At 41.8% G+C, this 27,825-nt stretch overlaps 1 protein-coding gene across 1 annotated transcript in view; it reads right to left on the bottom strand.

Annotated features, from left to right (window-relative positions):
* The window catches only part of magi2b (membrane associated guanylate kinase, WW and PDZ domain containing 2b), a 95,149-nt gene that overhangs the window by 17,140 nt on the left and 50,184 nt on the right, over positions 1-27,825 (bottom strand). The window contains exons 3-11 of the mRNA XM_085461540.1: positions 24,083-24,202; positions 19,661-19,885; positions 17,419-17,647; positions 16,796-16,875; positions 7,294-7,351; positions 6,265-6,386; positions 5,462-5,644; positions 999-1,528; positions 77-245 (exon numbers count right to left, since the gene is read on the bottom strand). Of these exons, the coding sequence (XP_085317666.1) occupies positions 77-245; positions 999-1,528; positions 5,462-5,644; positions 6,265-6,386; positions 7,294-7,351; positions 16,796-16,875; positions 17,419-17,647; positions 19,661-19,885; positions 24,083-24,202 (1,716 nt within the window). The remainder of the gene's footprint in view (positions 1-76; positions 246-998; positions 1,529-5,461; positions 5,645-6,264; positions 6,387-7,293; positions 7,352-16,795; positions 16,876-17,418; positions 17,648-19,660; positions 19,886-24,082; positions 24,203-27,825) is intronic.

Below are 27,825 nucleotides of genomic sequence, written 5' to 3'. Positions count from 1 at the left end.
GATTTGTTTTTGCAGAAAGAGTGTGTTTGCAGTGAGAAACAGTCAAAAGAAACAAGGTAAATGTTGTCTCTCTCACCTGTTCCTCCTCTCTGTATGAGGAGTGTTGCTTCTGCTCCCACAGGACACTCTTTGAGCATCTCCACCACTCGTCCATGTCCAGCTGCAGCCACTGACTGCTGGTTTACCTCCAGGATCAGGTCTCCTTCTACCAGCCCCGATGCTCCCTGTGAGCCCGCGTCTAGCACCTGCACCACATCATCATCCACCGTTACTATACTTGGCTTCATGGTACCTTCCAATCTCAAATATAAAACTGCTTTTGTAAACCACAATCAATAAAAATGGGTTACAGTGGAAAGCTGCAATTGCCCACAGTGGGACCTAAATTCTAAAATCTTCACCGCACATGTTGTACTGTTTAAAGATTTATAGGAACAGCCATCTGAGCTACTTCGATTCAAGAAGACTAAGAAATTCTTAAAACAAAAGGGGAAAAGCACAGATGCTGTCATGTTGGTGGAGACAGATGTATATTGTGGTGCAGATGTTTTATTGTACACATACAACTGGGATGAGGATTAGCATCTGTCACATTCCCAATCAGCGACTCTAATTTATATCTGTTCCTTCTTTCCAGGTATTTAAGTATGCAGGGTGGGAATTTTTTCCCCCCTTTTTGCTCCACACCTTCCGGAGACTCGATTCGTACCACATTAGTAGATAGCAAACCCAACACAGGGTGAGCTCACTTTGTTCTTCTTATCTCGATCTCTTTCTACCACGTTGTGTTGACCAAATTAAATTTTCTCTGACCTGCTGTCGTAACTCTACTTCAAGTTTAATTTGTAAGTCAGCTCGACTATTTTAGCCGACTGTGGAGAGTTTGCACTTGAAAGAACACATTTAATTCCTGAAATGCTGAATGAAAATTACAATTAAAATATTAAACAGGTCTGAAGTCGTTCACTGATTGAGGAGGCGGCGTTGGGACACTTCACCTGTTTAACTCGCTGACCGGTAGGACTGTCGGCGATGGTGAACCCAAATCCTTCTGCTCCTTTCACCATGGTAACTGTTAGCAGCTCTGCCCCTTGTGCTGTTGCCCCGGCAACAGCCCCAGTCCCAGAAGAGGCCATTGACACGTTGTCATTGTGAGGTGTGAGCGCCGATGCCGAGCCGGGCGTGGTGGGCGGCAGGGATGAGCCGTCCAGATGTGTGTCTCCGGGATGGGAAGCTCCAGCCTGGGCCAGAGCCTGACCAGGAAGCTGGGAGCTCAGCGACAGGTACTCCAGGTACGGGTCATAGCTGCCGCGACCATTCACCACCAGCGGGCGGTGCTCCAGCCCAATGGGCGTCAGGGAAGCGCTGGCCGCACCGCTTGGGTCCTCGGGGTCGAAGGGCAGGGGATACCCTCGACAGAGCACGAGGGTCACGCTCTGACCGATCGGTACAGACTGGAAAAGTTTGACCACATCGGCGTGCGTCGTGCCAAGCACGCAAATGTCATTAATGTAGACGATGACATCACCTGAGGGAGGAGACAGGAGCAGCCTCAGTCACATGGCAGAATGTCACAGTAGATGCAGAGAAAACCAAAAGATCTGTTGTCAGCGGCTCATGTATGACATAGTGTGCAGTAAAAATAAAGGTCTCATCTCTCTGTGGCATCAGAACAAGTTCTCCTCTCAAAAGTGCCACACAAGTATCATGGTATCAGTCCACTGCCACAGCAGGCGACCAAAGTGTATGTGCGAGACAGAGAGATGAGACAGGGGTCAGAGTCTTGATGAGTATGATTCGTGCAAATTGACAGAAAATCTCAAAAATTCAAATGTGTAAATACCTACAGTCTCATGCACTGCGCATTATAACCCTCCGACTCCATCTCACAGTCGAAAACCCAAAATGCGTGAGTACCATTGTTTAAAAGATTGTGTGTGTATATGTGTGTGTTCAGTTTCCTTCAGCACACCCATCCTGGCTGGTGGTGTCTCCTCAGTATTAGAACTTTAGATTGCTCTTCCTGGTTGATTGATAACATTTTTTTTCTGCACACCAATAACAAAGAGGTGAAATAACTTCACAAATACGACACTAGATACTCCGTCATCTCTGCTGTAGTTTGAACGTGCGGAAAGTTATGGATTTCAGCTTTAAATCCACAGCCCCATGACAAATACAGCTGCCTCAAATCCTCTATTTCACACTTCTAGCGGCGCTCTCTGTCACACATGCAGACACGCACACATTCCCATGAGCATATGCGCACACACAAACATACACCATACATGTCGCATGCACAATCGTACACAATCCCTAAGAGCAATGCTGCACAGCTCAAATAGGCCAGCTAATCTCAGCCAGGGAGTGTCTGCGTGCAACTGTGTGCGAGTGTGAATGTGAATGTGTGTGCGCTCTGGCAATGTCACAGAGCGTAGAGGAGCAAGTTGGAGAGAACAGAAATCAGAACAGAGAGAGAGAGAGAGGAGGGGGGGAGGCTGACAGACCAGGAGAGAGGAAAAACCAGAGAGGTAGAAAGAGAACATGGATGAAAACACACTGAGGCTGAAAACAGAGGAGAAGTGTCAGATGACATGGTTAGATAAGGAAGCATAATAAAGGGTAAGCTGCAGAGACAAAGAGAGATGGAGATAAAACAGAAAGAGATAGAATCCAGATAAAAGAGAAACTGATAGGCAGAGGGAGAGACATAAAAGCACAGAGCAGGAGCTGAAAGCAGGAAGGAGGAATCCCAGCTCTGAAATGAGCTCTAAATGAGCAGTTTAGGCACCGGCCATGCCAGGCATGAGGCCAGCTCGCAGGTTCGGAAGAGAGCACACATGAAGCTTGTCCTCCTCTGATCCTGTGACGGTGGCTTACTGGGATTTTTCTAGCATTGGCTTTTTATCTTAAACCTAAAAACTGGCTTTTGCGTGTGAAGTTTAAAATAACCTATGGAATCTGCGTTTTCATCCTCAACAACATACTGGTAATGAACTGGATTTAGGACTTTATTCAAGGACACCAGGAATGAAAACACACACTGGCTGCTCCGAGGATCCAATCTGTACCTCTCCACACACAGCAATGCAGGTTCTTTCCAGCCACTAAGCGAGCCACGTGAGACAGCATTGCTGCTCGTTTGTGTTTACGAATCAAAGCACAAACACATGTCTGGGGGTGTCTGACACTGGTACACCTGTGTACAAATTATTTTACCAGGACTGTTTGTGTTCCTGCTGTTTGGCTATCAAGGCAGATTGAATCTCCTAATGAAGTAGGTGGTGTGTGGGCTGATGTCAGTTATGGCCAATCAAACCTTTTTTCTCTCCATCTTATTAAAAGGAAGATGTTACAGTGCACTGACAGAGGACAGGGTGTACTGGGAGGAAACTGGAGTCCTTGTCTGGGACGTACAGTGCCACAGGCATAAATATAGGGCATCCCAAATATGCCAACAAGGACAAATGATGCCCATGAATTCTTATTTGTGTGGATGTGGAAACAATAGCAATAGATTTTAAATTTCCAGGAATCTTGGGGTACACAGGCAATTTTTTTCACTATATTGATATCATTTATTATACATCACAGGGGACTTATAATAAATGATAACTGGACTTGAATTGGATTTGAGAGAAACTGAAGAAGACTTTAATAAAGAAAAACACAGGAATCACGGGAAGAAAACGACATTGACCTTAATAACGCATGCTCGTATAAAAAACCGAGACAGAGAGCTGTATATTTTGCCACAGAGGACCAACTGTGCCTCCTATTGGTATTTTGTATATGACTGTAAAAGTCCTTTTAGATGTGGGTATGTTACAGGTATGGTTGATGGAAAGAAAATACCCTGCGCTACTTGGAATCAACTCGCAACTAAACACATTTATATTATTGTGCTCTTACGACCACTCCACCATACATTCATATTCATATAGTGCTTTATTCTATGCACTGTACGCGGATCATGAGGAACAAACCATTACCATTAGTTTTGAAAATGTTCAGAACTGAAGTCATTGTGGAGAAAAATCCACAAATATTTATAATCAGTATTTAGGACCACAACTCCATTTGATGCCAAGACAGTGTAGCTACTTCATGAAGCTACTACTTATCTGGGTTCATGTCATTCCCCTAACCCGAGCCTGGCCCCAGGATAGGTAAACCGGACCCTTTTTTTGTCATCATGGGGGTTTTCAGAATCAATCTTTCTCTGTTCTCTCATCCAGGACCAATTTGCCCTGGGAGACCCTACAGCATAGCTCCTGGGATCACTGGAATGCGCAAACCGCTCCACTGTGATAAGGTTTCGATTCACACGGGAACACTCAAACTAAAGAAGACAAATACTTAATGAGAGTACTACTCGCTGAAGCCGCCACAGCCTGATGCACCACAAATTGAAAATTGGTTAAAAATCCTTTATGACACCTACATAATGGAACGACTGTCCTTTTCTTTAAAACTACAGCAGGATAAGTTTAAGGACTTCTGGCCAAAATGGATTGCATTTATCACCCACTTAGACCAGGCTTAACCTAACTGGAGGGGGCACTTATATTTTTGTTGAGATGGAAACAGTGACACTTAAAACTTGTGTGTGTATCGCAACAGGAATAGAGAACGAGGAGAAAAAGTGCAACCACCTTGTAACATATTGTAAAGTTATACAGAAAAATTGAGAAATTAACACAATGTAGAGGTTTAAAGTTCATGCCATGGTACCATTTTCTTAATCTATAGTTTAATGACTGTAGAATTTAAGCTGCACGCTGACATATATTTTATTCAGTATTGTATCTTCTACATGAAAAAAGAAAATAAATCTATAAATCTGACGAAGCTGAGGCTGCACACATGCACAACCTTAATATCTTTTTATCTTTTAATATTTCTTAAGGAACAATGATCTCTCTACTGCACTTTAGAAGGTATACGGTGTTGAAATACTTGTTACAGAAAACTACTGACTTTGACTTTTGAAGAGAGTTTTGAAAAGACTTGAATACTTAAGAACGTAAAGTAATTCACCCAATCGTCCAAGATCTCTGTGCGCACTGCTATCGGGATCTAAATGGTTGCTCTTTATGCTACGAAATCTCTGGATTTGTTCTGACTTTTGTTGCTAAAAGTTACACAGTAACTCAAAAATGCACTGAATACTAACACTGCTGTTTTCTGTGGATTTTTTAGGAACCAGACATGTTGACAGAACCTGCCAACAGACAGGTAAAAATTCAAACTCCTGCCAGCAAAAAGCTTTCTGTATTTGATCTGCCATGAGAAAAAAATAAAGGTCCATAACACTGAGGTGTCACAGTAATGAGGGAGTGCTTAAACATTTCTACAAACATTACACTATCAGCAGTGACAGCGGTGACAGCTTGCAGTTTGTTTAAACCTCAATTTATTTTGAAACCAGTTGTCAAAATTGCACGCTACATATAATTACCTGTGTCCATTTTTCCATCCTGAGCAGCAGGTCCATCTGGTATTACGCTCTTCACTTGCAGGAACTCGTCGGGCTCGTCGCCTCCTATAATTGTAAAGCCAAATCCCATGTTGCTCTTCTGCAGGGCTGTCGATAGGAAGGTGCCCTTCAGCTGGGTTGGGTCCCTCGTAAACAATGGCTTCTCTGCATTTGGATAAAATTGTGAGGGACAAATTTACACCATATTTTTATTTCTAGAACTGTTGAACATTGTGTTATTGAGTCATTTTTTTTTGCTTTTACGTGATTTATTCAGCACTGGATGCATCTATTGTAATTTTTTTCTTAATGCCAAAACTTGAGGATACAATATCCTGATAATCTCGCTGGAGAAAAGCAGTTTTTACTCAGATGAAGGAGTAATAATGTCCTGCTGTAGTATGTCATCATACGCATGCCTGGATATGACCACTAGGGGCCTTAGGGCTGGCATGTTCTCTGTCCCCTGCACTGCCTGTGATTTCCATTCGACCCTGTACACTGTGACACTGTTAATCTGCCCCATCAAACACTCGTGAAACAGCCCACTCTATGACATAAGCCGTGAAAAGAGGAATAAAATGCAAAGTATTCAATCCAGAATTTCAGCACTGGAGGGAAAATGTGTAATTATTTCAAAAATGCATTAGCGTGAGATGGCCTCAAGACCAAGGCTATGTGCTACAGACATTCTTTCTGCAGTCATGGCATTTTCATATTTGTGCAACTGCGTGAGCCTGTCAGCATGTTTTCATGTAAGTACTGGACACGGTGTGGAATTGTACCTCTGTAAATTGTAGGCAGCGGTAGAGCAGAGAGTCCCTGGCTCTGCATCTGCCTCTGCTGCTCCAGGCGTCTCTTGGCTTCCAGGACCGGGTTCTCAAACTGAGTCCTTCTATTGATGTGACTTTAAATACAGTGCATTGTCACAAATTATGAACAAGGACAGATTAAAGCCTCTCTGAAAGCCAACAGAAATACCACAGTGAAATGCTTTATTAGAAATGTGTTCACAGCAATCATGCTTTTATTTTATATTTTTGTGAACCTTGTATTCAGAGGTATTCAAGTGCCAAAAGTGAGTGCTCATTCATAAAAAAAAATAGCAGCTTTCCACGTTTTAAATCACCAACATTTAAAAATCTGCTGAGTTAAATAACTCCTTTTTGAAGGAAAGGGTTGTTAGTCTTGCTGAGAGCCCAGCTCTTAGTCAAATTTTCAGCTGCTGTTGTTAGTAAATATTAGCACTCTCCTCAAGTAAAAACAGCAGAAGGATGGAGATAAATTGCCAGAAAATATCTGTGGAACATGTTTCTGCTGGATGTAAAACTAATGTCTGGCAGGTGTTTGCAACCACGATCACTGTAACAGCTTAACAACACAAAGCTAGTTTATCTAGTCTGTAATTCTAACTCCATCTACAGTTTGTTAAAATTTAATAATGCATTAAATTTCATGACTATGGTTATGACTTGGGTGTAAAATATAATTCCTTTAGTAATTCTTAGGTGCAATTAAATTATATAAATAAGCACATTTTGAAAATTAATGACAAAACAGAAACAGCAGCCTCTTAAAACTGTATCTGAATAAAAAGAGCAACAAAAAAAAGTGTGTTTGTCATATAACCTGCAGGACAGCCCTCATAAGCAAGCGCTTTACTTTAAAGCTTTAATGAAATAGCTGTAATATATGAAAAAGAAATGGGAATTGAGTCATTTATAATTCATAACGAGGCGTTGTAGCGCATGGAAATGCATTTCCTGTTTTACTCCAGAGTGGCTGGTTTATCCAAAGACAACGGGGAAACTTACTCTACGTAGTAGCTGCCGTAGATGGGGTCATCTATCTTCTCCCAGCCGTAGGGCAGCTCTGAGGGGAAGAAAAACCAGATAAGGGAAATGAAGTCAGTCAATGCTGAGAGCTGAGGGAAGGAAGGTAGACTCTAAATTGAACCACTGAGGGGAGACGGCATGAATCTCCGAGCTCACAGCTAGACGCTCCCAAGCGCTCCTTTAATAGACAGACAGCACTTCGATCTGCAGTGGTGGCTTCTTCATGGAGACGCGAATCACAACAAAGACGTCAGCCCAAAACAGGGTGGGAGGAAAAGAACATTTAAATCATCTGACACCTCGGCCTGCCTTCTTTCTCTTTTCTTTCTCCGCCTGTTATCGTGAGCACAAATCCTTCAAGGCCAAATATCAACAACATACTACTTCATGTTTGTCTCCTTCACCCACCCACTTGTTTTCGCCTTGGACAGCTTCCGTGGCTGTTGTGTTAATTGTCTCCTCCTCTCCCTCCTCTGGTTCTGTTCCCTTCTCACTTCATCCATCCCTTCGCTGATTTATCTCTCCTCTCTCTATTATAAAGGAACTGGGTCAAGGCGCTGCACAAACTCCTGTACTCAATGCCGGTTTTCTTCTAATTTACTTCTAACTTTCCACTGTGGTGCACAATCATGCCAAACACACCTTGTACAACATGTTGTTGTGAGCTCCCTCTGCCGGTTTTTGCAAAATTCAAGATGTTTTGGTTTTCTGGTTTAGCACTCAGCTTGCAGGAAGCTATAAGAAACACAAGGGTGGGTTTAAATTGCACTATAAGATTGAGCTAACATAGAAAAACACACACACCTACTCAGCAACAGTCCATCTGTTTCCCTCCCACTCAGACATATACCGGATATATAGCATGTCTCATTAGCATTAGTGCTCTTGAAGTGTTCATCCTATTTCTCGTATTATTTATCTTCGGGTCTTAAATAGTCTCATTCGTGTAATTTATAGCTGAAACCTGTGAAAAACTAAGTACACCCCATGATTCAGTAGCTTATACAACCAGCTTTGGCAGCAATAACTCTAAGTAATCGTTTTCTGGACGACTTCATCAGTCTCTCACATCATTGTGGAGGAATTTTGGCTCACTCTTCTTTACAACATCAGTTCATTGAGGTTTGCAGGCATTCGCTTAAGGTCCCACCACAGCAATTCACTCAGGTTGAGTCTGGACTTTTGACTGAACCATTGCAACACCTTGATTCTTTCCTTTTTCAGTCACTGTTGTAGACTTGCTGCTGTGCTTGTGAGCAGTGTTCTGTTGCACAACCGATTTTGAGCCAAGCTTAAGCTTTTTTCCAGATGGTCCCACATTTGACTCTATAATACTTTGACATGCGATGAGAATGGTGGACTTAATGACTCAAAGTGCAGCTGCCGTGTAACAAGCCCAAGTCATCAGCACCGTGCTGACGACTGTTTGTGTTTTGGCTACATTTTAAATACTTGTTCACTCTTTTTCTAATTCTGCTGTCATGAAGTTTAACATCTAACATGCTAACTGAGGCCTGCAGAGTCTGAGATTTAGCTCTCGGGTATTTTGAGTTTCCCTGATCACTACACGGTCTGACCTTGGGATAAATTTATTGGGACGTCCACACCTGAATGCGCCAAACCAGCAAACTGCCAAAACTTACTGATGATCAGTTAACCAAGTGCATTTGATTAGCAGCGCTTGGTTGGTGCTTACCTGCTTAATTTCTAGCAGCAAGGTTGTACTTAGTTTTTCAGAGGACTGCATGGAGTCTAGTGAAAAAATGCATTTTTCACACGACTGTAGACGGTCACTTTCCACCACTAATAAAGCAAAGGTGATGAACAAAGAACGAAACTACTGTCACACAGATTACAGATGAGGCTAGAAGAGAAGCACCGAGGGAGGCGAATAAAAACATGGGCCTAGTGTGTGTAACGCTGTTGCATTTGTAATGGAAAGGTGTGTGGCTGTGGTGTGTGTGTGTGGTCAGAGGGCCCGGTGGCGCCAGTGTCCGGCAGCCTCGCCTCTGTCAGTGCGCCCCAGGGCGGCTGTGGCTACAATGTAGCTTGCCATCACCAGTGTCTGAATGTGTGTGTGAATGGGTGGATGACTGGATATGTAAAGCGCTTTGGGGTCCTTAGGGACTAGTAAAGCGCTGTATAAATACAGGCCATTTACCATTTAACGCTGTTGCATTTGTAATGGAAAGGTGTGTGGTTGTGGTGTGTGTGTGGGTTAGCGGTTTTGCTTTATACCTCACTTGTTTGCACAACAGTTTCAAGACTTGGTTTTTAAATTTAGGACTGACCAAAATGTATTTCTAGCACTGACTATTAAAATCTGTAAAGCACAAAAAGTTTAAAACAAGTTCCTGGGCTGATAATAATTTTATTTGTTTGGTGATCAGGTTCTTTGGTCAACTTTAAAAGTCCCCCTGTAAAAATATAATTGTTATAATTGTATTTACATAAAATATCTTAGTTCAAAACATCAAAATTTTCTCATGATTTTACAGATTATTTATCCTGTAAAGAATTTTGTAATGTAGTAAAACTTCTGTGAAGCACAAGAGTTTCCACACTCAATAGTTTTTATAACAAAAACCAATCAGTCGATGTGTGTACATGCTGCTTTATAGATTAATTAATAATGTGAGGTCATTTATTGATTCTGCCTCTAAGCAGAAGAATGTTTCATTAAATTTGGAGGAAATTTGTGGAAATTGTTGTGAAAACACTGAACATAAAACAACATATTTAGATTTCTCAAAGCAACATAAGAGCACATAACTCAGGTATTAAAAGAGACATTTTTTTAACAGTACAAATCCGAAACACAGCCTGACCCACTTAAAGAGTCACACACCCACCCACACCCACCATCAGTCCTATTATTTTTACAATTATTTGGTCCGTGTGATACTGATACAGCGACATCATCCTCCCGCGTTGTAATAAAATTATGAACAGATCTGTGATGTAAATATAAATAATCCGTGTGTGAATGTGTCAGTCTGTGTGTGTGTGTCCTGCTGCTGAGCATGCTGACTGTGCAGCCCAAGGTGTTTGCTCAAGCCGCCCGTGCCGCACCACCATTACCGTAAATGACCCTTCTCATCCTCGAGGTGAAAAAGCCTGATGGATTCATACTTCAAACCACCTTAAATTCCTTACCACCCTGTCCACAAGCCACCTTAAATGTCAGCCTAAGTCATCCACTAGTCGCTTTCCCTCCCCCTGAACTGAAAGGGAGACAGTTTCCATGGAAACCACCAGTGGAAGTCTTTCTTTTTTTTCCCCCCCTCGCCCGAGCTGAGGGCTCTGTCTTGTCTCTATTTCCTGCCGCGGCAATACAGAGAGCGAGGGGTGTGTGTGTGTGTTTATGTGTGTTTTTAAGCATTCAATCGAGTCAGTATTTGCGGTGTGCGCGCGTGTATGTGGGGGAAGTGCGTGTGTGTATTAAAAATGGCTGAAATGTGTCATCATCTCTGACATTAAATCAAATTCCTCGTGTGTCTGAATATAGCGTGAGCATTGAGGGGGCTCACTTGTGTTTGCTCATTAGTGTGTATGTGTATTGCTGTCTCTCTTGACATAAAGTCTAATTGTGATTCCTCTGCATTAGATGACTCATCTTCCCTCTCACAAAACGTCTCTCTGACCAACAGGAAGCCACGAGCAGATACAATGAACTCATCTGACTCATCTGACAACAAAGAAGCCAACAATGACTTCAAGAATAAACTCAAAGAAATACAAATTCCACAAGATTTCCATGTAGGGCTGCAAAAAAGGATTTTCAACATCATTCTAACTAGAAATTATATTTGTAATGACAGATAAATCATTCGATTTGCAGCATCAGCAAAATAGTAAAACCTGGCATATTAAAACTAATTATCTGACCAACAGCAGAAACTAAAAAACTGGAAAAATCTCCCAGATGAAGACTCCCTCTTAAAAAACTAAGTAGAACTGTGAGAATTTTTCCTCAGGTGCATTTTTAAACCATTTTGCAGTCTAGCTCTAGACAGCATAGACAGAAAATACAAAAGAGCTGTCAAGACAGAAACATATAAAACAGTGATTGCAGAAAAATGAGAGTGAAAAGATGAGAAAACTCGAGACAGAGAAATGGTCGTGGTCCAGACATGACTCAGTGTAATAACAGTGATGAAACTCTGAGGTAACATTTTTAGCGTCGCTCTCTGAGAGTGTGCTCCAGCGCTCTTTGTATGCAAGCCTGAACCCATTTCCATCTATCGCAGCTAACTGCAAACACGGTTTTGACACTGTGACGTTGGCCTTAGTGAGAAATCCCGCCTCTGAATGACAATAAACAGTATGTTTTTGTCGACAGCGCTGGGATTACTTGGAAACTGACGCAGGGATTGAGTGCGTATGTAAGGCAGAATTCAAAACAACTCTTGGAGGGACTTGAAGCTTGTCCTGTTTTTTCCTGCTCTGAGCGAGAGAAGGGATATGTGCTTGAGTTATGGAACAAAAGTCATTGACAAAAAGAACCAGATCTGAGGTGACAAGCCTTTGAACTCTGGGATTGAGTCTCAGCAAATACATACATTACAATGCACACAATGGTTGTAAATTTGTGCAAACACATAAAGCACAAACAGCCATCTTCTCAAACTCAGCCAAAAAATGCAGCATGGGAGCAAAAGAACGCAGAGAGGCTAAGTGAAGGGAAAGGGAATAGCGAATGAGGATATGAAATGCTCAAGGAAAGTGGAGCAAAAAGACCAGACGTGGAAGCAACGGAAAGGGAATAACAAGAGGGAAGAAGGAAGAAAAAAAAGCACTAATGAAAGTGTGTCTGAATATTTTTCTGTTTCCTGCCTGAGGCTATGAGACTCTGGGAAATCCTTCAGGCAGAGGGGCAGTTAAAAACAGCACCACCTCTTCTTGATGTTCCCATCCCACATTTATTGTTTTATTCACGCCCCTTGCATAATTTGATATCCTTGCTTTCATGCATATTTCATCATCTGAAAATTACATGTCCATTAAAGTGGGCAAAAATGGAAAAATGCTTTTAAATTATCACATTTTACAGCGGGAGCACCAAGGTATTGCACAAACATCAAAAATTTGGCAGAACATTATATCACCAAGAGCTACAGGAGACCATTACAAAAAAAAAAAAAGAACAGTGCGAGTAATGTAAGGATGGGGATGCTGGATTAAACTACTACATATCCTTCTGTCATCCCATGTGCTTGCTTAGCTGTTTATACCAAAAAAGAAAATTTCCTGGCATCTAAACCTGTTTTCTGGAAGACATTAATTCATAGGTGCTGTGAGAGGACGTGATGTGTCATCCAGGGCCTTCACAAACGCTCTGCTAACAGTCTTTGATCCAAATTCCTCTGCCAGTAGTGATTACTTAAGCATTAAATTCCTTTAACAACTGCTTCCTCCGAAGACGGAAACAGGCACAGCAAAAGATTAAAAAAGAAAAAAGATAACTCAACTTCACACAGTGAAGGCAAAAAGAAAGAAACTGAAAAGTAAAATAAAGTGTCAAAAACTGCAGTTTCTTAAATGGCCACTAGAGGGTGACTCTACTAAGCGCGTCAATCCTCTCGAAAAATAGTAGTGTGCAAAAGTCTTGAGCCAAAATGGGTGTCTTCAATTAAGTTCTGCTGGTTTCTTGAAGGGCAGTCTTTGGATGTTGGCTGCTTTTTGTTCCATTTTGCATCCAGAAAAACCCACTCTGTCAGTGTGGGGTTTATCCATGTATGTTTGGGATCATTGTCATGCTATAAACGATGCTATAGCCAATCAAATGGCTTCCAGATAGTGTTGCATTGCCTCCACCATGTTTTACACTCACTGTTGTACCTGAAAGTCCAGGTGCAGGTCAGATCTGTGTCAGGTCTTCACACAATATTTTTTCCTATTTTTTAAGAACATGACTTTCAGATACTGTTCTCCTGCTCTTTTTTTAATATCCCTGGCACTTCTTTTGTCCTCCACTTGTCCAGTTTCCTAATTTTCTAAAGACACACTGCACACCATCCTGAGATATACCAGGTTTTCAGCTAACAGGTTTTTTTTTGTGGGGGGGGGATAAAAAACCCCAAACAGTTTTATGCCTGTCAAACAAACTGTGTTATGTTTGGCATTTTTAAGCTGTCTGTTAATTTAAGTGCCTTTTTTTACGCTTGAATGACTCAAAGGTCAGTGCTAAGTGGCTTAACAATCAAAAAACATTTCTCTGAAAATGGTAAGGTGCAAGGACTGGACTGAAAATGAGTGAAAAAGCAACCAATGTCCAAAGAACTACTTGCAAGACCTGCAAGTCTGGAGAACTATTGTTCATGACTTTAAAAAAACTAAAAGAAAGTCTTCTTCCTTTAGGGGCAGGCTCGAGAGTTTTGCACAGAAATGTATGTAAATGTTTTTAAAAAAGACAAAAAAAAGATGGCGACACCGAAATGTTAGACTTGAAGGTTCATTAGAGTTTCTCCCAAACCACTGGGAGGCGCCACTTTGCCTACGTCCACTTTTACATACAGAGCATGAAACTAATTTTCAGTGAGAGATTACATGGAGCGCCATAAGCTATTGTAGCAGCTGCTAAACACAACAGGACCTGATGCCTTTCTAAAAGATAAAGTCGTAATCGGATCTGACAGAAACTTTACAGACATCCTCCACAGCAAAGCTAAAGTACTGTCAGCCATGTTCGTGAAAAGAGTCTGAACCAACAACTTATTGTGTGTGTGTGAGAGAGAGAGTAAGAGCCAGTTTGTGCAGAGCTGAGCGCCGTTATTAGAATTCCTGTCACAGTCTGGGCCTTTACTGGGAAGAGGAAGAGCGATAGCGAGGCAGAGAGTGAGGGAAAGACAGGAGAAACTGAAGAGAGAGACTGAAAGGGGAGAGAGGGGGAGATGTGAGGTGAGGGAGAGGACTGAAGGGATGAAGAACAGAGGAGAGGTAGAAGGTATCGATTTAGAGCTTGCTCTGGCGGATCACATCACAAACTAATTCAGTGGCCGGCTGTGACAGCAGCAGGGACGTTAGATCACCTTATCGTCATACATCTCATCACGCTGTATCACCACTGCGCTTCAATGTGTAGCAGAATAACGGATGCAAATCTTTCCTAAAAATTTCTGTGTTGTCAGAGTCGATTTTTGCTTTGCTTCATTAAAACTGCTTCTAAACAAACCCCAAAGATAATGATGCTGACACGTATAAAGAAAAGGCAGCAAATCAATAAATTACCTAATCTGACCAGCTAATAAACTGTACCTTATTCTTCTCTCGTCCACACATCCACACACACCATTCTCGTGCTCTAAACACGAGGGCCACAAAATCGTAAACAGGTTAGAGAGGACTAATAACACACCGTTTTTGAGACCTTTGTTTCTTCCTTCCTGGACAGACGTTGCTGCTTTGACCTCGAAACATTTATTCAAGACAGAGAGTGACAGGTCAGGTCAATGCTCCCCGACAGTGAACATATCACGAGAGTCAAACACACCAAAAGGTTTCGGAGCTGCTACACTGGACCAGCCAAAACGTATTCATCCTCAGTGGCAAATAATCCCAAAGAAATACACTTTTTGCTCCTGTTTGAGTAATGTTTGCTAAAAACTGCACTGCCCAGCTTTTTTAAGATAACAAATTGGCCCTTTCGCTAACAATAAATCTCCATAGGTAATTTGTTTGTAAAAGATTTATGTCTTTACTAGAGCAGCTGAACTCTCCAGACTTTAAAACACAATAAACTGTGTTTTATACTGGAGTGATACATTCTGAAGCACACAGTTATGGTTACAGGCCAGTCATTTTTATTCGAGGTCTTAATTTAATTTAATTTTTTTTTAATTATTGAGTTGTTTTGTTCAGTTAATGATGACAGAAAATAATAACTGAAGCATTTCATTCCCTTTGGCACCTTTGGCTCATTCTCAGGCCGTCTGAATACAACCTGCCCTGCTCCATGTGTGAAGTTCATTTTTCCCATCTGTCCCCGCTTTAGTCCTCACACAATGTAAAGGCATCGTGGACCTGGATCTTCAATGTGGTTTCATGATTTACTCTTTTGGAATGTGTGGATTGTGATTCTAGTTCTCTATTTGTTTCTGGTCTTTAGCTTATTGTGTTCTTTCTTATGATCCCAGTTCTCTTCTGTGTCCAGTTTCTCATAGTCTTGCCCTCTGTTTGTAGTCTGTGTTCTAGTTTATCTTTAATGGTCCCGTCCTGTTTTCCCAGTAATATCCTCGTGTCTGCGTGGTTTGTGTGTCTTAGTCCTAGTCTCAGTGTTACTTCCCGTTTTATTTTGAAAGTCACACGTCTCGTGTCCGTGTGCCACTCCATCATTATTTTGTTAACTCGGTCTATTGACAGCAATAAAGTTGTGTTTAAATTCAGCTCCTAATCCTGCCTGCCACATGACAAAAGGCCTGTTTTTCCTTGAAGTGCATTTGCTCTTCAGCTTCAAGATTCAATCAAATCCTTGTGAGAGGAATTTTTTTTTCATGCAAATATAATAAATCAGCCCCTACAGGTTGCTGGAAAATCTTAAATCTGAAACCCGTCAGCAGCTTAATACTCAGTTCTGACTTGAAAACCACAAACTTTTGACTTTGTTGTACAAATTAGTGGATCTAACTCTATTCAACTAGGGTGGCCTAAATACCTTTGGCTAAGCACTGTGTACCAGTGCAGTCCTAACTATAATTATAACGTTTACATCCTTGTGAGGCAAGCGGTGCGTTCCTTTCACACAGTGATCACACAGATGTGCTGCTAGCCACAGACGCAGACACACATATACACCTATCACTATATACCACACAGAACATGTAACACATCCTGGTCTGATCATTTCTACCTTAGTAGCCAAACTTTTTTTTTCTCACTTTTACAAATAATATATTTCTCCTATTACCGTTTATAAAGAGTTTTCTCATATTCACATTCTTTACCTTATCACGCTGAAAAAGTCTGAAGAGATCTCCGTTTTCTAAATTAGAATTTGAACTAGCTTTAAACATTTTCCCCTCGCTGAGTGCACATACAGTTTTGCTCTAAAGTTCATTATTTTCTCAACATTTGCCCGATAGGCAATAAAAGGACATTTAATGAAAGAACTACCTTCCTCTCTGCACATCTTGCAGGACAATCATATGCTTAATGATCCATTCTCAGCAACAAATCTAAACCGGGAGAGTTTATTAGCCCAGTTTAGTCTGTCTGGGTTTCAACCTTCCTGTATGAGTACACCCCCACAAAACCTGTGGAGAAAGCTGGGAGCAGTGCACACTAACAAACATCTCAATTTGAGTGTTTTTGTGTTCTTTTTACTCAAGAGGAGCAAACAGGCTGCAACTGTGAGTCTGGAGCAGACAACAGTGGTACACAAACAGCAGAGACAACACACTTCCACAAACACCAAGCGATGAACTTCAGATAAACTAAAGCTTAAGAGAGAAAAACATAACTAAATCAGGTTGTTCGCACTCACCGTCTTCCCTGCATTCTTCTGGCGGCTTTGCTTTCTTTGCGAGCCGAGGATCGAGCCATGATGTCGTTTTGGTGTTGTGACTGGAGAAGAAGAAAGAGGCAGATGTAGACGATGGCAATGGAAGGAGGAACGGTGCAAACCGAGGTCAGCGAGACACAGACAGAGGAGATAAGAGAAAGAGCGGAGTGCAGAGTAACAGTAATGACCTGTGTTTGTACGTGTGCAGGGATGCTGCGAAACAAGGAGATTTCTAAGGTAAACTAAACGGTCATGAATCCGGTAATTAGCCCTCAGCCACTAATTAGGAAGGGTGTGATGAGAGGGCAAAACTTTTGTGTGTGTGTGTGTGTGTGTGTGTGTGTGTGTGTGTGTGTGTGTGTGTGTGTGTGTGTGTGTCCTGTCTGATTAGGAGCACTGGAGTTTCATCAATTATTCAACACAAGGTCAGAGCTATAAAGTTTTCACACAGCCATACATAAACCATGATTTTAAAGTAAGTGCACTTTGCAAAGTGCTTTACATTGAATGTGCTTTAAGCTTTTATTTATTTATTTATTTTTAGAATGGTATAATTGTCACACAAAAAAGAAAATATCCTCATTTAATAAGAAGATATCGCTTACTCTATGAAGTAAACTTCCCCCTTCTCAGTGTAGGCCATCTCCCAGTTATCAGGCAGGGGACCCAGCTCTTCCTCATCTGCATCTAGAACTTTGGTTGGGGACTTGCAGGGAGATTTTGGGGCCTCCTCTCCTTCGGTTGGAGGCTCAGCAGATGCTGGGGCCTGGATTGACGCTTCAACAGCAACCTCCCCAGAGGCATCTGTGCTCTTGTCCTCATGTTCACTGGACTCTGTGGACCACAGACACACACACAGAGTTATTCTCACACACCGTGTACACACATGCAGACCTGAATGCACATTACACATGCCAAGCATGAGTCAGAGCCAAGCCACTGCAGAGCTATGAAGCCCCAGGAGAGGAGGGGGAGGGCGGTGGTGGTGATGGAGTCTGAGGACAATGAGAACGAGGAAAAAAACAACAACATAGAAATGTCAGAAATTGAAAAACAGGGTAAGACAGAGACTTGAGGGGTCAAAGACTGAGTCAGAAATAAGGGACGATTTTTAGAGTGACAAGAAAAGCTGGTAGCAACTAAGACAGTCGATAAGAAGCACAGGATCAAGGTGAGAAATACAAAATCTAAAGTATTCCTGTTGTAACTTTGTGAAGGTGCAACGAAAATGCTAAAATATTAGAAGGTCTAATTATGAAAATATCTGACTATATCACCTTCACAGTTCAAGAAGAATCAATGGTGTTTCACAATCCTCTGTCACGGTCCTGGGTCTTGTGTCTGTTAAATATCTTCAGTTTATTTCTTTGTGTATGGTTTACATTTTCACCTCTCTATCTTTCTGCGTAGTCTGTTTATACTTTAGCTCATTTCTCATGATTTCATTCCCCGAGTTTGTGTTCCTGCCCTCCTGAGTTCTCCGTGTTTCTGTTCAGTTTGGTTACTTCCTGATTTTTTTTTATTAATCTTTGTTTCTTGTGGTTTCTATTTAGTTTTACATCCCTTGTCTCGTTTTCTCACTTAAGTTCAGCTGACCGCGCAGGTGTTTCCTGTTTGCTCACATCACCTTGTGTATTTATTGACTCAGTTTGTCTCATCTCTTTGACGCATCCTCCCTCCTTCCTATTGGTTGTGTGGTCCTCAGCACTGTTTCTACCCACTTTTTGGATTCCTTCTTCTTCGACAGCCTTTATTTTGTAATTTGTTGGAGTTTAGGATTAATTTCCTGTCTCCCAAGTCATGTATTTGGGCCCATATGAGCCATATATGACACTGTCTGCTAAAGTCTTGTTTAATCTGTCAGGTGCACTTGGTCTTTGGTTAATTTTTTTTCAGTATTTATACTAGACATGAAAGCAAACTTATTCAAGTAAAAACAGTAAGCAGGTTGTAGTAAGAGCTTAATACGTACTGTGTATATATACAATAACGACAAAGACTACAAAGAGAGACAGGGAAGCAGAGAGGGCAGGAGGGACAGGACCACAGAGATAAACAATTTGGAGGTAGGATGGACGAGGGTGGCAGGGGAAGAGAGAAAAGTCACGGTATTAATAGAAGCAAGGACAAAGGCCAGGAGCGTGATGACAGAAGGAGAGACAAAGAAACTTGAGGAAAGAGAGATTGGAGCTGATGCCAAAAATGGGACTGTGGACAGTGATAATGGTGAGTACACAGAGGTGCCCTTGTGCATACATGTTGTGTAACATAAGGTTATTGAGAACCTGCGAGTTTTGGTTCATGCAGTGTCGGAATAACTGATGGAGGCACATTTTTTCCTTTTTAAAAAAAATATACATATATATATATATATATATACTATTTACTTATATATATATATATATAAGTAAATATCATTTATTTATTAATTTTAGTATTTTGTTGTTTTATTTTAATTTTATTTTTATTCTGTCCTTACTTTGGTCAGCACTTGTTGTTTAAAGTGCTATATAAATAAAGTTGGCTTGGCTATTGCAGTCATGAGTCTGGACTCAGAGGGAAAAGACACTTAATTTTCCACTTAAGGGACAATACAGGTTATGCACCTGCTGTGACAACTGGCCTTTTTCAGTGGTTTGACTCAAAAATGCCAGTAGGACGGCAACAAATAACCCGGGGGACAGTCCAGGCCTTCAAACTCTATTTTCTCCTCACCGAAATATGAGTACATAAAGTCTTCGTGGCCACGGCACTTGTGAAACAGAATGTAATTTTGGCTGTGAGTAAAAGAGAAATGTGGCATGCATCAACAGGAAATTCATATTTTTCTTACTCATCCTACAGTACCTGGTGTGATGGCCACCCCGTTGCCATTGACAACTGGGCTCTCCTCTTCCTCCTCCTCAGGCGGCTCCAGACTGGCGCGCTGCTCCATGTTGCTGACTGACTGGTTCCTCTTTCTTTTGCCCTGGGCGCTTGGCCGGGCTCCGGGCAGCAGGGCCTCACTCACATTCAGAGGAGGGGCTGCCGGGGACGGCTCGGCTGGAGGTTTCGGTGTGCCGTAGAAGTTATCTGAGGGCAGAGAGGCAGCGTTTGTGTTAGAGGCCACATGCACAACCAAAGTGGGATCCCAGGTGATGTAACACACCGTCTGGGAGGCGGAGTAAAGGTCCACAGCTCGCAGACAGCTGTGGCTTTGAACAGATGACTGCCTTTCAAAATGAAAGATTTATCTGTCTGAACAGAGTGCCGCAGAAATAACTTAGGCCATGTTTTTGCCTGGTAACAAATCATTTCTATTAAGTCTAATCAATTTACCCACTGGCTGGTGTTTCAGCGAGGAACAAGCATATGCAGTTCCATTTAATAGAGGCCTTCTGATAGACGTTAGTCTGAAAACATGACTGGAGTCAGAACACAGGCTTTTTAATCACAGAGAACATAACAAGGATCCCAAAACAATAACCCAGGAAAAAAAAAAACAAGCTGTCTATTTTCTAACTCCCTCAATTTCCCATTCCATTCCACAAAAACACCGGCTTAGAAAGAAAATTGAACACCACAAAATGACTAAACAAACAACAACAATACTAAGACGACAGGAAGTAATGCCCCACACATAGAAGTCAGTGTCATCAATGTCCTTATCATTTAACTTGCAAAATTATTTTCTGCCCTATGATGACATTTCTTTACTATTGGGGGCGTTTCCTAACTCTGCCATATCTCCTGAAAAGGAGGCACCCCCGGCATCGTCCACTGAATTTATCATCCAATCATTGTCGCACCCTTTTTCATCGCTCAAAGGCAGAGGAAACGCCCTACAGACTTCTAAAACGTCACATTTTATACAGGAGAAAAACTGCGAGAGAGGTTCATCCTGAACTGTCACTTTGTTTTGTGACCTGACTACACAATCTTTCACAGCGTGCACCTCCTTTTCCATTCAGAACTGGCCTAATTCTTTGTCGCACAGATTCAAAGTAGATTTTGGTCCACATTGACGTGATGGCGTCGACAGCTGCTGCAGATTTGTCTGAGATCAGGTGAGTGTGGAGGCCATGAGAGTACAGTACTCTATGTCGTGTTCAAGACGAGATGAGATGAGCTTTGTGATCAGGTGTGTTATCCAGCTTGAAGACTAGCACACTGTGGTCATAGATGGGTGCACATGATCAGCAACAATACTCGGGTAGGCGGTGGTGTTTAAACAGTGCTCATTTCTGACCTTGCCATTTAAAATTTCAGCAGAAATCAAGAAAAGGCTTATTTTGTTTTTAGACTCTTTTGGTTAAGCCCTGGAGATGTGGGTTGGTGCCCATCTGGCACCAATAACCATGCCACACTCAGCAAACCACGTCTGCAAGCCTAAATGCATTCAGTTGTTGCCGTGTTGTCTGATTAGATATCTGTCTTAACGAGCACTTGAAAGTGGCTGATGAGTTTATTTCCAGCGCTTAGACTTCCTAGTCTGTCCCAGCCTTTTTTCTTTTTTTACTTTCTTTGTTACTCTGTGTAACCTCAACACACAACCCCTATGAAAGATTTAAACAGAACAGCAGCAGCAAGTTAGCAGAAGCATTTAATTACCTTTCATTGAATAAAAGCAGAGAAACCTAGACACAGATATTCTTCTGCAAGGAGAAACCTGGATTTGGTTTCAAAAGAAAGATCCATTTTCAGGCACAGCATCTTAGGGTTAAATTACACGTCTGCATTGCTTCTGTACTAGATTACTTGACTCACTAGTTTGCTGGCTCCTAAAGCCCAAACCAGCTGTTTGTTCTCACTAATTAAGCTGATTCTTCCTGAGCTACAACTGTAATGTTGGACAGAAATGTGGAAGTATGTTTGGAGAATCATTATCAGAGTGTAAGTGGGAGGAATAACAGATTAGTTAAAGTTGGGCTGGGTTTCAATAATAGTCACCGGCATCTGCAGCAGCAGGCCGGCACTTAATGAATCGGGGGGAGATTTTAGTTTCTCCTCAAATGTAGAATTCCAAATATAAGTAAGTCCTCTGGGATAGATCATGTCCTTTTATATGATAAAAGAAATCTTGTACTTTCTCTAATTAAACCTCTAAATGATTAAAATTACATAAAGGAAAAGCAACTAAAGAACAGCTCTAAAGAACTGGAGCTTTTTATTTTATAATAATACGACACTGCAAGTATATTTTATGGTAAAAAAGTCAGAATTAGGCAACGTGAAAGAATAAACTTTGATTTATAGGCTGAGCAAATTTATTCCGCATGGCTTTTTATGACTTTTGTGGATCTAGTTTGCCTCCATCTGCCCAGACAGTCAGCTGACTGTTTGGACTGACATGGCTAACTACATAAAAACTAATCACAGATGAGCGCCAGTCTACCGAGCATAAACCAAAGAACGGGAGAAGGAGGCAGCAATAAAGGACAACACGACCAGCAGGAGGAGCACAGGCATTACAGCCACCACTTCCTCCACAATCTGTGAAAAATATAAATCTGCGCCCGCTGGCACATGTAGACAAAGACACAAGTATAAAGCCCCATAGGCAGCAAGCACCCACCTGTGAAAGGTTAAAGAAGAGATCCTTGAAAGAACTTAAGGCTTTCTGGGGTAAGTTTAGGCCAGAGTTCCTCCTCATGCCTCACGTTAGTTTTAAAAATAAACTCTTCCCTTGATCTTGAATGCTTGAGACGCCTGAAGGCATCCTGGTTTTTGTACAGTTCAACATCCACCTTCAGCTGTGACTCATCTCACATGATCACATACGTAAGCTCCTATGTGCACCAATTCTTGCAGTCACATGTACACCCACATGGAATACAGTGTCCAGACTCCGCGTCTGATTTTAGTCTCCCTCACTGCCTGCATTTAATTTTTTTTCTCTTAAAGGCACTGAGTTTGTTTTTGTTGTCTGCTTTTTTTAAAGTCTTCGTTTCTCTCTCTACACAAAGAGAAGACAATTGCACATGAAAAGCACAGAATTATGAAGGCTGTCCTTTTACATAGTGTAAACAATGAAAGGAAAAACAATCGGAGCAGCTACACAACAACAACGACAACAAAATAATTTGACAAAATATATGCAATGGGGTTTTTGAATTGTTCTCAACATTTAGCAAGCTTTGACTTTGTAAAGGGGACCATGTCACATGCGGTAACCCTGGAAAGTGAAGCAGCCAGTGCTGCTTTTTAGCTGTGGTTAGAAACTGGGACAGGAGCTATCTGAATCTAAATCTCACAGTCTACTGCATTCTTTTATCTCAGGTGTTAGAAGACTTTATCATGCTTTAGTAACCTTAAACTGCATGGTGGTCAGTTCAGAGATGTGCTTTGGAAAACCAGACCATTTCAGTGTGTAACGCTAACAAACGTCACAGGTGAGTGCATCTCCAAGGAAACAGTGAAAGCGTATGCTGCTGTCAAGACTCCCAGACTCACTGCTATCCTTGCTTTAATTTATAAGACAGAAATGAAGCCCATCTCTCAGTTATGCAATTTAGGCTTTTTTTCACATTGTGAAAAACAGTAATTTGAGTTAATGAAATTATAAATTATTCCATAATCAAATTACACCCATATATCACCCGGCATACATCCGGTCTCTGATTCTTCCGTCTCCACTCTCTTATTTTATTATGCATTACAAAATGAGTTGCAGCACCTCTAGTGCAGCCCAGAAAGAGACAGTTCCCCCCCAGTGGGTATAACTAAGCTCGGTGTCAAGGGAAATGTACGCTGCAGACACACACTTGTGACATGAACATGCAGACAGGAACACACATAACCATACATGCGCCCATATCCCCTACATTCGCACACACACGCATAATTTGTGTGCGTGTGTTCAGTTGCACACAGAGGAGAAAAATAAAACTGCTTCTGGGCAAATGAACCAGCAAATCCCCCATCTGTAGACATATCCCTGACAGTGTAGCAAAGCAGAGATGCACAGACTTGACATGACTTGGAAATGGCTTTCGTCCAGCTCACGCACACACATACACACAAACTGTTGAACAACCACAGGAGGAAACTATGATACTGAATAAAATCAGTGCACAAGACTCATTTTGTTTATTTGAGCATCACCTGACGCATCGAATTAATCAAATAAATATACACATGTTGTTGCGCAGTGTATGTATATACATAAACATTTTAAAAATAGAAAACTGGTACTACCGAAACATACGTTCCCATTTTTCCTCCCCGTGCACCTGTACTTGTAATGCAGATGAAGCCTATTTTGTGCACAGCAGCATTCCCAGAGCTCACCTTCATAGGTTCCACTCTCTAGCAGGGCTCCACTTTGCTCCAATTCCATAAAACGCTCCACACTCACAAAGTTGTAGTCCACCCCTGGCACCTCCCCCTCCTTAGGTTGCCTGGTGGTACCTGCAGAGACAGAGAGAGAGAGGGCGAGGAGGAAGAGGAGGGGAGAGGAGGGGAGAGGTCATTAGAACCAAATGGGGCACTTGAGAAGAAAAGGCAGGAAGGCAGAGAAAGCGCTCAGAAAAAGGGCTGGATGGGAAAAGACGGCAGATTTGAGGCTACAAAGTGTACGAGAGGAAGTGGGAGGGGAAGGGAAATGGAACAGAAGTGGGTGACTGAGGAGTCATCACTTGTGATAGCCAAATCCATTCACACAATTGTGTGTGTGAGTGACAGTGAGAGACAGCGAGAGAAGAGCAGGGAGAGCAAAACACCAACAGCAAACCACCATTATTCAGTTCCTACGAGCCAATCCAATGCTTCTTTAGTAATGAGTGAATCAATATGGCAGTTTTAGGAAGCATAACTCAAACCTCCTTACACAGCACACAATACAGCGCCGATTGGATTATTGTAGAAACAGCAGGAATGCAGACGCACCACATTACCATGCAGCAATTAGAGCCTTCCTGCATCAGTGCTCTGGAGATCTCCATCAGCGCAGTGGCGTCGAGGCTCGGCTCTGTGATGGCAGCAATGGGAGTTTTGAGTTTAATGAGGTGCTGTGTTTGTGTCTCTGCCAAGTGGACTTACAGTTCGGCCTCAGTAAAGTATGCTGCCGTTGATGCCTGCTCTCTATCGATCACGCCTGAAAACAATCATTGGTATGGAGCGGACAGGGAGACCGCTCTGAGCTGTTCCCAGGACTCGGGTCCACAGTGTAACAGCTAAGTCGGATTGATCTGGCTGCGCGGGTTACCAGAAAGTGTACGATTTGTGCCACGTCCAAGTGTACAGGTCTGAAAAGCAAGTTTTTGGAAAGCTAAAATTGGGTACATGTTCTCAGGTATAAACAGAGGGTATAAAATGCTTACAGGCATCACAGCAGAAGTGTGAGCTGTGGGAGATTAAAACAGCAGGTGGATGAGGTGCTGTGGGCTCATACACGACACACTCGTGCATGCAGAGAGAGAGGGGTGGCTGCAGCATCCTCTAACTCTCCCCCAAATCATTAGATGTCTATTGATCATCTGTCACTGCTTTATTCGTGTACTGCATCCACTGAACATTCTCAGCTGTATTTACTTCACTACCTGGGAGCAAAGATGGCAGCCTGGCAACACCTAATGAGTGAGGAAGCAACACCAAGAATATCAGACATCGGCAGACATCTATTAAACTTTAAAACATGGCCACACTGCGCATAAACTGTGGTGTCTTTTTTGTACTTTTCTCTCTCTGTGTGCATCTAAATGTGTGATTATACTGTGTACTTGCGTTTTTGACTGTGATTGTTAGCAAAGTGCCCAGTGTGCCCATAATAATCCCATTTCCAAGCTGATCACAGCTCAGTCGGACACCGTGAGTCCACAACCCCACTGGAACGAGAGTGCAGTGTGCGTCGCTGTGAGTATGTATCACCCTTCCCATCACTTGATGGACTCAGATCAATATTGAATTAGTTGACAATGATGTGAATGGCACTAAGACTTATAAAGAGCTCTAAGATCCATAAAATAAACATTCAGTTAATTTGTTTATTTAACTTACAAAAATTGAGTTTTTCTGCATAATTAAGCTTGAACAGAAATGTAAACTTTGGCAGAGGCTTTGCTTTTAAACAATACACAATTTAAGCTTTTTTCCCCTGAAAAATTGATCATGTCTGCTCATAAATATTAATGAACTAGCACCATTCTGCTAGCAGTAACAATAAAACTGAGCACATGTCCAATTTTGTGGTTGTACTTAAGAGGAAAACTGTAAATAATATACATGTATATATAATCCTTGTTATCTTCAAAACAGTTAAGCTACACTTACATAGAAGAAAAAAGAAATAAAAGCAGAGGTCCAAATATGCTCATTCTTGGCAAATGTGCATATTTGCTTCTGTATTTCTGCATTTGGGAAAGGCAAAATCTGCCTCGGCTATTATATTATATATAGTCCACCAACTTCAGAAGTATTGATGGGAATTTCTTTCAGGCTGTAGTTTTTATGTTTTCATACTGGATTGCATTTTTTCATATGGTATAATATAAATCTTCCCCACCTCCATTGGCTGACTCATCACTCCTCTGACTCAGTCTGTGCAAACATTTATCATCATAATCTCCACAAACATGACGTATTTTGGAGGCTTATTTTACAAGATTGCGTCATAGTGTCAGGTGACCATGTTAGATACAATTTCAAAAACACAAACACCCCCTAACGCAGCCTCACATGCTCCTGCGAAAATGGTCTTCAATGCCACTTGAACTACACTCAGTAGTTACACTTAAAGGAATAATGCAGATGATATTAATACCAATGTCAACAATGCCATAGGCACACAGACACAGGTTACCAGAGAGGCTGTCTTTAGTGTTAATGTGGTTACTCCTTTAAAAAAATATTTTGCTATACTAAAGCAAACTGAAAAGAAGACGTGCAAGAGGTCTACAAAATAATGACTCAATAGTGATTCTTGGCTTGATTGAGGACACAAATCCCAGTCTCCTGAGCGAAAATCATGTGTATTTATCTACCGCAATCCTCTCCACATACACTCTATCGCTTTTTCTACCATCTCATGTCCCCTGAAGATAAACCTCTTCCACTACAGGTACCTTCAGCTGTTGAGGCATGTAGCCATGGACTGATGTCAAAATGATGTGCAACCATGCATACACCAGAGTGTTTATATTTTTTCGTGGAGCCGAGTTTAAACAGTCAAATAGCTGCAGTACGTTTGGGTGCAAAGACACGCTTTAAAAGAACAATTGCAAAGAAGAAGAAGAAGAAGAAGAAGAAGAAAAAGAAGAAGGAGGACCACCACGGCATGTGCAGTGCGACGCTGAATATCCCCAGCTGGCCAGGTGGTGCTGGCCGCCTTCCACGGAGTACAGCTATTGATCTGTAAGATCAGATTGAAATTATTCTGCTGCCCACACCAGAGTAGGCAGAGCCTGCTGGCATACTGATGACCTGCTGATAGCCTTCTCCCACAGCTTCCTTCAGTGGACACACCAACTGAGCTGAGAGAGGCAGAGTGGGAGAGAGGGAGGGAGTACGTCTTGTTGGATCTGAGCTGGAAATATTGATCGAGTATCTGGGTTTGAGATACTTTTCCTCGTTTCTCGTTTCTCCTTACACATTTCTGCTCAGAGTGCATTACCTATTTTCCTGTGCTCTTCCTCCTTCCTCCCAGTAAATACCTATGAAGTTTTTATTACAAAGAACATCGTTTCCAGAAAAATCCAGGCATTGTTCCTTCTGCCTCTGTTACCATATTTCACCTGTCTTCATCTTTACTTAACCTTACCAACTTTAGTTTTCGTATCTGGGAAAACTTTAAAAGTGAAGGCAGAAACAATTTAATCCGTAACTGTCTGTGTAGGTTCTCATTCATCCAGGACATGGCAACCTAAGGAGCATGTAAAGAAAAGCAACCAGTCTCTTTTCTTTCCCTGAAATTCCTTCAGTTTGGTTTTGGCAATTTTCTCTTCATATTTTTTCATGTGAAGACACAAAGACCTAAATAATGCTTTAAATATTTACCGCTTGAAATCTTTTCTATCATATTTCCAGTTAGTAAGGGC

Source organism: Copadichromis virginalis, linkage group LG7 (genome assembly GCF_057382275.1).
Source record: "Copadichromis virginalis isolate Kocher_CV1m ecotype Utaka linkage group LG7, C_Virginalis_male_GT1.1, whole genome shotgun sequence".
Lineage (NCBI taxonomy): Eukaryota > Metazoa > Chordata > Actinopteri > Cichliformes > Cichlidae > Copadichromis > Copadichromis virginalis.
Note: the sequence above shows the minus strand (reverse complement) of the source record. Positions and strands in the feature narration are given on the sequence as shown.